Source organism: Quercus suber, unplaced genomic scaffold, assembly GCF_002906115.3.
Source record: "Quercus suber isolate HL8 unplaced genomic scaffold, Cork oak 2.0 scaffold_297, whole genome shotgun sequence".
Classification (NCBI taxonomy): Eukaryota; Viridiplantae; Streptophyta; class Magnoliopsida; order Fagales; family Fagaceae; genus Quercus; species Quercus suber.
Window position 1 is genome coordinate 45,271 of NW_027069753.1, and position 8,728 is coordinate 53,998.

An 8,728-nucleotide genomic window follows, 5' to 3' on the forward strand; every position below is an offset into this window, starting at 1 on the left:
CTTAATGAAAGATGGCATTGCTTATATTTCTAAGCGGATAAACTTAATGCTGAATTGGTTTCTCCTAATAGGATACAAGCATGCAGCAAAGCTTTTTGTATAAACTACCAGCTAAGTGAAGGAGAAAGAACCTGTTTTTACGCATATTGAGGTATGTCATAGTCATGAAATTAATATTTTTGCGTGGAAGCACTTTGAAATTCTCATTCACAAGCAAATAATTAATTTGAGCTATTCTTCATGTTTTGGACAAGATAGTATTTATTCCGAACCACAGTAGAGTGTAACAACTGCAAACCAGTAGATGAGATAAACAGAAGGTTAGCCAAAACAACAAGAAGAAAAAAAAAAAAAAATTATGCACTAGCAATCAGTTGAAAACAAACATCAGACAGATTACTCGACAGACCAATGAGAGATAAACCCCAACTATTGGAAACTACCCAGTTCTAGTTTGAGTCTGTCAATTTTGTTTAGCAGCTGGCAGTGTAATTTGACATCCTAGTAAATACTAGAAAGAAAATTATAGAAATCTTAACAGATATTTCTTATTTTCTTTCTTTAAAGATATTATGATAAGCTCTATGTTCCTATCCTTACATGTGATTTATACATGCATTAATTCCAGGCTAATCTAAGAACAAGAATATGCAAAGTGTTTCACTCATATGAGATTAGCCCTATTAAATGTATCCTGTAACTTTCCAAATTAACACTATTAATAATAATTTTCATGAAAATAATCAGATCTCTTATAGTTATATGTCCTCCTATACATGCACCTATATATCTTGGTACACCTGCACTACCATAGCTACATGGCATGTGCATATTGATTTTTTTCTTCTTCTCCTCTTTTTCCTTCAAAATAATATAAACTATACAATTTCTATCAATTTTTTTCTTTCAGTTAATTGAGTGCTATAAGTAATTGGATGACAAGTTTTCCGTATAAACATATAATTCTATTCTTGTATGAAAACAGAGAGATTGAAGAGCAAAGAGAAAACAAAAAGATGAAGCTTGAAAGTGATTCAGTAGGACTTGTAACTCCATATTCCAAAGCCGGATTCTTTAGTAGACTGTGGTTTTGGTGGTTGAATCCGTTGATGAAAATGGGCAGGCAGAAAAATCTTGAGGATGAACATATACCCAAGTTGCGCAAGGCAGATCGAGCAGAAAATTGTTATTTTCAGTTCTTGGAGCAATTGAATAAGAAGAAAAGAGAAGAACCAGCATCCCAAACATCAATCCTACAGTCAATAATTTTAATCCATTGGAAAGAAATGTTCTTATCTGGGTGCTTTGCTTTGTTATATATTCTCACACTGTCTAGTGGTCCAATACTTCTAAATGCCTTCATACTGGCTTATGAGGGAAAAGGAAAATTCAAGTACGAAGGACATGTATTGGCAATAGCCTTTTTCTTTTCAAAGTGCATACAATCCATGTCACAAAGGCAGTGGTTCTTCCGAAGCAGGCTTGTTGGACTGAAAGTGAGGTCATTGCTCTTAGCAGCCATTTATAATAAACAACTGAGATTATCCAATTCTGCCAGGTTAATGCACTCTGGTGCTGAGATAATGAACTATGTTACAGTAGATGCTTATAGAATTGGAGAATTTCCATTTTGGTTCCATCAGACATGGACAACAAGCCTCCAGCTATGTATTGCAACACTAATTCTTTTTCGTGCAGTGGGGCTAGCATCAATTGCAGCACTGGTGGTGATAATTCTCACCGTACTTTGCAATATTCCACTTGCAAAGTTACAGCATAAGCTTCAGTCTAAGCTAACAGTGGCACAAGATGAGAGACTGAAGGCTAGTTCTGAGGCTCTAGTAAACATGAAGGTTTTGAAATTGTATGCTTGGCAAACCCATTTCAAGAAAGCCATAGAAAATTTAAGGAAGATGGAGTACAAATGGCTATCTAAAGTGCAGTCAGAGAAAACATATCATAGCATTCTCTTTTGGTCAACTCCTGTTTTGATCTCTTCTGCAACATTTGGAGCATGTTATTTCCTTGGAATTCCTCTGCATGCAAATAACGTTTTCACCTTTGTGGCAACCTTTCGCCTTGTTCAGGATTCAATTACAGCTGTTCCTGATGTTATAGGGGTTGTCATTCAAGCCAAGGTTGCATTTGCACGTATTATAAAATTCCTTGAAGCACCAGAGCTGCAGAATGCACATGTTAAGAACAATTACAACACGGAGAATGTGAATTACTCCATTTTTATCAATTCAGCCAAATTTTCATGGGAAGAGACTTCATTGAAGCACACATTGAGAAACATAAATTTGGAGGTTAGACCTGGTGAAAAGGTGGCCATATGTGGAGAAGTTGGCTCAGGAAAGTCAACGCTTCTAGGAGCAATTCTCGGAGAAGTTCCAAAAATTCAGGGAACCGTAAGTTACTATTCAACTTCTCTCTGAGTTGTCTCTAATTATATGTATTCCAACACTTCAATTCTCAGGCATTGTTATGTGCCCCTACGACGTAAATGTAATGCTCATCTTAAATTGGAAAAAGTTCAAGCATTCTGACTAAGCAATCTGGTTCATTTATTGAAATTACAGATAAAAGTCAGTGGGAAGATTTCTTATGTTTCTCAAACAGCTTGGATACAAAGCGGGACAATACAAGAGAATATTTTATTTGGGTCTGCTATGGATAGTGACAGATACAGAGAAGCACTAGAGAGGTGTTCATTGGTTAAGGACCTTGAGTTGCTTCCCTTTGGTGATCTCACTGTAATAGGGGAGAGAGGTGTTAATTTGAGTGGTGGTCAGAAGCAACGCGTTCAACTTGCCCGTGCTCTCTATCAGGATGCTGATGTATTTCTCTTAGATGACCCATTCAGTGCTTTGGATGCACAGACTGCAACAAGCATATTTAATGTAATTTAATTTTTTAAACACCTTCCATATTTTTGTTATTTTTTTTACACTTTATTTGGGTTCAATTACTAACTTAAATGTCAGATTACTTCAACTGTGACAGGAATATGTTATGGGCGCACTTTCAAGGAAGACAGTCTTACTTGTGACCCATCAAGTAGACTTCTTGCCTGCTTTCAATTCTGTTTTGGTTAGTATATGTAATTTCCTATTTAAGTACATAGAGATCTTATTTATCTGGTATTTGTTTTCCCAATTAGAACTACAGCAACTATGTTTGAGGCATTTAATGGCCACCTTGTCTGTTTCTATTATTAAAAATCTCCAAAACCTGCAGAAGAATTTAAATTTTCTACTGTTAGAATTATGGTCAAATGATTAAATTTCTCAATTCCTAACAACTTTAACTTTTAGGACAAATGGTAGTTTATGATGGCATCAGAGGAGGTGGGCTTGATTTTGAACCTTGTCTTTAAATGGTGGTAGTTTATATCTGTTACCATTGTTCTTCCCAATCTCCCCATCATTCATCTTAATTTGGCTGAGCTCCAGTCATCTTTAGCTATGTCATGAATCATGCCCTACAAAAGCCACTTAGCCTGCAGAACATATTGATCTTTACCTGTTCTGTAATTCAGTATTGAGATTATCATTAGTTAGAATCTGTTAGTTCCAAATACTGATTTAGTGTGAGTTTGATTTTTTGCGCAGTTCATGTCAAACGGGGAAATCTTACAACAAGCTCCATATCATCAGTTGTTGGCCTCAAGCAAAGTATTTCAGGACCTTGTTAATGCACACAAAGAGATGGTGGGTTCTGAAAGCGTTGCCATTGTTGGTTCTGCCCATAGACATGGAACATCTTCCCAAGAGATTAAGAATACTTACGTAGAAAAGCAATTAAAAGCATGTGAAGGTGATCAGTTGATTAAGCAAGAAGAGAGAGAAACAGGAGACACCGGCTTTAAACCGTACAAGCAATATCTGAATCAAAACAAAGCGTTCTTGTTCTTCTTCATAGCCAGTCTCTCTCACCTTATATTTGCAGTTGGTCAGATATTACAGAACTCATGGATGGCTGCTAATGTTGATAATCCTCATGTTAGCACATTGAGATTGGTCATGGTTTATATGTTGATTGGATTAGCCTCAATAATGTTTTTATCCTGTAGATCTATTTCTACAGTTGTTATGGGACTTAAATCTTCGAAATCCTTGTTTTCGCAGCTATCTAACTCCCTTTTTCATGCACCCATTTCATTTTACGATTCCACACCTCTAGGAAGGATACTCAGTCGGGTAAGCATCACAAACATAAAATGTAAATGAACCTGTTGTTTGATTTCTACAACTCATTTTTCTTCATTTTTCCTGGTATTATGTGCAGGTGTCTTCTGACCTGAGTATCATAGATCTTGATGTCCCGTTCAGCCTTGGCTTCTCTGTTTCGTCGTACATTAATGCATATTCTATTCTTGTAGTACTCGCTGTTGTCACCTGGCAGGTCTTGTTTGTCGCAATACCATTTGTTTATGTTGTAATCAGATTGCAGGTAAATAACAGACCTGGTCCTTTCATGAATTATATTCTGTGGAAAAATTTTCTTTCAAAGCCATTTAAACCAATAATACTTTAGAAAATCTTGAACCAATATCCTTGGCTCATGATGCTAATATAATAGATAAGTGCATGAAGTGGAGTGAACTTTATTACAATGCATATAAACAAATTTTGGATGTTGGATTGCTTCACTTCAACAAGAGTTTAATGTCTAAAATCATATCAGCAAAGTAATATGAATAACTCTAGATGAAATATGTGCCACCAAATTATGAAATTTATTATTTAGTAAATGAGTCATGCATTTTAGATAAAGAGTACAGAACTTGTAACTTTCATTCTAGGACCAAATTGCTTTTTAAGGTATGCTGTGAAAAGGATCAAGAATTTGATGATAATGCTCATCTGATTGGGACAAATTTGCTGAGTAGCAATTGTCCTTTCTTGCACTCTTCAAGGGGGCTCTTTTTTTGGTCGTTCGGGGGTGGGGTGTTCTTTCAATTCAAGTGAAATGTTATTGTGTTCTCTTCTGTTTTAGCGAGTATATTTGACAGAAAATGGTATTGCCTTTTACATTGCTAGAGATATTACTTTGCCTCTGCAAAAGAGATGATGCGGATCAATGGAACAACCAAGTCCTTAGTAGCAAATCATCTAGCAGAGTCTGCAGCAGGAGTCATCACAATAAGGGCTTTTAAGAAGGAAGACCAGCTCTTCACAAAGAATCTTGACCTCATTGACACAAATGCTAGTCCTTTTTTCCACAGTTTTTCTGCAAACGAGTGGTTGATTCAATGGATAGAAATGGTTAGTTCGACGGTTTTTTCCTCTGCTGCACTTTGCATGGTTTTGCTTCCTCCCCGGACTTTTAGCTCTGGTCAGTCTACCTTTATTATCCTTGGAACCATGACCATTGCAATCATTTGGTTATTTACAAAATCTTTATGCCCTTTTTTTGGGAAATATTAATCACAGAATGATATTGAATTATTGAATCTTCCATATGAATTTTCAATTACAGGATTCATCGGGATGGCACTTTCTTATGGTCTTTCCTTAAACATGTCGTTTGTCAGATCTGTTCAAAAGCAGTGCAGTTTAGAAAATAACATCATTTGTGTAGAAAGGCTAAGCCAATACATGCTTATTCCTAGTGAGGCCCCTGAAGTAATAGAAGGAAACCGCCCCACAACTAATTGGCCAGCTGTGGGTAAAGTGGAGATACAAGATTTGCAGGTAAAGTTTAATTCCTTTAATGTTAAATCAAAGGAAGGTTCCTGTATATACTGAGAAAATTTATTTGAAAACAGGTTAGATATAGGCCCAATGCACCACTTGTTCTTTGTGGGATAAGTTGTACTTTTGAAGGAGGGCACAAGATTGGTATTGTTGGCCGAACTGGGAGTGGGAAGACAACCCTTATAAGTTCTCTTTTTCGTCTTGTGGAGCCAGCAGGGGGGAAGATTATTGTTGATGGCATTGACATCTCTACAATTGGACTTCATGATCTGAGGTCAAGTTTTGGAATAATACCTCAAGATCCTACTCTTTTTAATGGGACTGTGAGATTCAATTTGGATCCCTTGTCTCAACATTCTGACCAAGAAATTTGGGAGGTATTACATTGGTCCTTTGCCACTTCTGGTTGCTTTAACATCAGAAGTATTTATTAATCTTCCATTGGGTGAACAATGCTTATAAAGAAGTGTGTGTGTGTGTGTATATATATATATATAAATTTCTGCATGGATTGCAAATATGACCGAAGTGATAATTTTCCATTTGAAGGTTCTTGGGAAGTGCCAGCTACAAGAGTCTCTTCAAGAGAAAGGAAATGGCCTAGACTCCTTAGGTAACATATCGATATTTTTTAATATGCAGAAGGTTCTGTGTTTTGAGATTTTGATCTTTATCAAAAATAAATGTGCTACTCAGTTGTGGAATATGGGTCAAATTGGAGCATGGGGCAGCGGCAACTTTTCTGTTTAGGGCGTGCACTTTTGAGGAAATGTAAGATATTGGTGCTTGATGAAGCAACTGCATCAATTGATAATGCAACTGATATGATTCTTCAGAAAACCATTCGGACTGAATTTGCTGATTGTACAGTGATTACTGTGGCTCACAGGATACCTACAGTGATGGATTGCACGATGGTTCTCTCTGTTAGTGATGGTGAGTCACATACATTACTTCAACCCTTTTCTATTGAATATTCCCTGTATTTTTGCACCAAAATCGTCTATTTTTCTATGGATGCCATTCATTATGTTAATTTTTGCTAATTTCTAAAGTTTTTAATCCAAATTTTCTGAACTAAGGTGTTGTTTTAGACATAATCATTAGCTAGATCTGACCCCACAATGTTTACAGTATAGAGAAGGCAGTTCACTTTTCTCTTCACAATGTGCAAATGAGTCATGTTGCACTTGTCTATTTCTTTGACAATGTGTGTCAACTGTATGTGCAGTAAGCATTTTATAGAAGGATCTGAAGTTAATACTATATACAATTAAGTAACAAAAACCCAAATATAAAACTGTGATATTTATTAGAGATGCATGAAGCATGTTCTGAAATGTCTCTATTCTATTTCAGGAAAACTAGTGGAGTATGATGAACCAATGAAGTTAATGAAGACAGAAGGTTCCCTGTTTGGGCAGCTTGTCAAGGAATACTTGTCTAATCTTCAGACTGCATAATCACATTGAACCTAACAACGTAGCCTTTTGTGGCTCTGGCTTGGTACCATGAAAGAATGGGAAGAAAATAAGTATATTTAGTATAAATAACTTTACAGTATCAATGGGGACAGAGAGAGGAAAAAGAGAATTGGAAGGCCATGTTGTGGGTTGTATAATGTATTCAGACATATTTAAACAGCATGAATCCTTGTCTCCAAAATGCAATGAATTCCATTAAAACTTTTAAGAGCTCCACTTTTACGGACTACAATCTCCACCTTTTATTGAAGACAGGATTATTCTCGTATGCACTTTTTTCCCTGACTGCAGCAATGCTAAGGGGTTGAACCTTAACAATGGCTTTTTTGTCGTCCAAAGTCTCAACAGATTGATGTCAATGTCCAAAACTATCAATCCATTTAAAATTTATGGCTAATAATACAGCTTAGTTCAGAAATAGTTTCACTCTATATTTGGCATTGGAATGATGACAAATGGTAGACAATAAGATGTTATACTTGCCTCATTTTGTGCTAAATGATATGTAGCACTCTTTCCTTCTGCAACTTGTACCCCCATTTTTTTTTTTTTTTTTTTGCCAAACTAATTGTAGACAATTTTTCCTTAAGCCACTTATAGTTTTCCAGAATGACATGTAGCGCTTTTTTAATCTCTTGTAGCACACTTTCCATGACTCTAGCACTTTTCATAAAACAACTCATAGCTTTTATTTTTAACACCGTAAACAACTCATAGCAAATGATGACTTTTGAGGTTAAAGGCTTGTAGCCAGGGTTTTAAATTGCAGTAACGGATTTGAAAATGGAATAGATAGCAGATTATAGAATCGAACACAAGTAATGGATATTGCAGTTTTGAAATTTTGTCAAACTCATAAGTGGTAGGAATTACGGTAGATTGTCAAATAGCAGCCACTTATTGGCAGGTATCCATTGGTTAAGCTTTGTTGGGAATTTAACCAAAATTCCAACCTGTGAGAAACAAAAAAAAAATAGAGAAAACACACGCCAAAGAAAAATAATCACACGCACAAGACAGTATTTACGTGGTTCGGCAATTTGCCTACATCCACGGAGTTGCAGGGATTTCACTATTATCAGGGAAAAAATACAAAGTGCGGCTACAGTGTTTTTTTTTTCTCTCTCTAAAAAAACACAACAACAATAGTGATCAAAAAACCCTAATTATAAAAGCAGCTTTTATATCCTACTTAGAGGGTTATAATGGGCTAGGCCAAAAATAAACTAGGCTCCACAAAGCCCAACAAATCTCCCACTTGGAGACTAGTTCAATCATCAACATCAGCCGCTATCCTCCAAAAGCAATCCCTCATCCCTGCAACTCATCCTCCTGTCCTCAAGTTAGAAGGCCAACTGAAGCTGCACACAGCTTCAGCTTCTCAATAGTGACACCCTTAGTCAACATGTCTGTCGGGTTCTTAGATCCACATATCTTCTCAAGTATTACTAGTTTATCTTCAACAAGGTACCGGATAAAGTGGTATTTTGTCTGTATATGTTTCGACTTTGAATGAAAAGCCGAATTTTTAGCAAGAAAAAT

General features: G+C 36.2%; 1 protein-coding gene across 1 annotated transcript; it reads left to right on the forward strand.

Moving 5' to 3' along the window:
* On the forward strand, nt 1–7,393 carry LOC112032839 (ABC transporter C family member 10). Its single transcript, XM_065782313.1, has 12 exons — nt 1–151; nt 986–2,411; nt 2,583–2,903; nt 3,007–3,093; nt 3,615–4,202; nt 4,291–4,455; nt 5,046–5,340; nt 5,485–5,699; nt 5,774–6,079; nt 6,252–6,315; nt 6,399–6,638; nt 7,062–7,393. Exons 2-12 carry the CDS (start codon nt 1,017–1,019, stop codon nt 7,163–7,165), a joined length of 3,780 nt encoding a protein of 1,259 aa, XP_065638385.1. The 5' UTR covers nt 1–151; nt 986–1,016; the 3' UTR covers nt 7,166–7,393.
* The last annotated feature ends 1,335 nt before the right edge of the window (nt 7,394–8,728 follow it).

What these genes read in the sequence shown, in the direction of transcription:
- LOC112032839 (XM_065782313.1), top strand. Translation starts at nt 1,017, where the DNA reads ATGAAGCTTGAAAGTGATTCAGTAGGACTTGTAACTCCATATTCCAAA. An exon ending in CTGACCAAGAAATTTGGGAG is followed by an intron (nt 6,080 to 6,251) that starts GTATTACATTGG and finishes TTCCATTTGAAG; the next exon opens with GTTCTTGGGAAGTGCCAGCT. An exon ending in AAATGGCCTAGACTCCTTAG is followed by an intron (nt 6,316 to 6,398) that starts GTAACATATCGA and finishes TGTGCTACTCAG; the next exon opens with TTGTGGAATATGGGTCAAAT.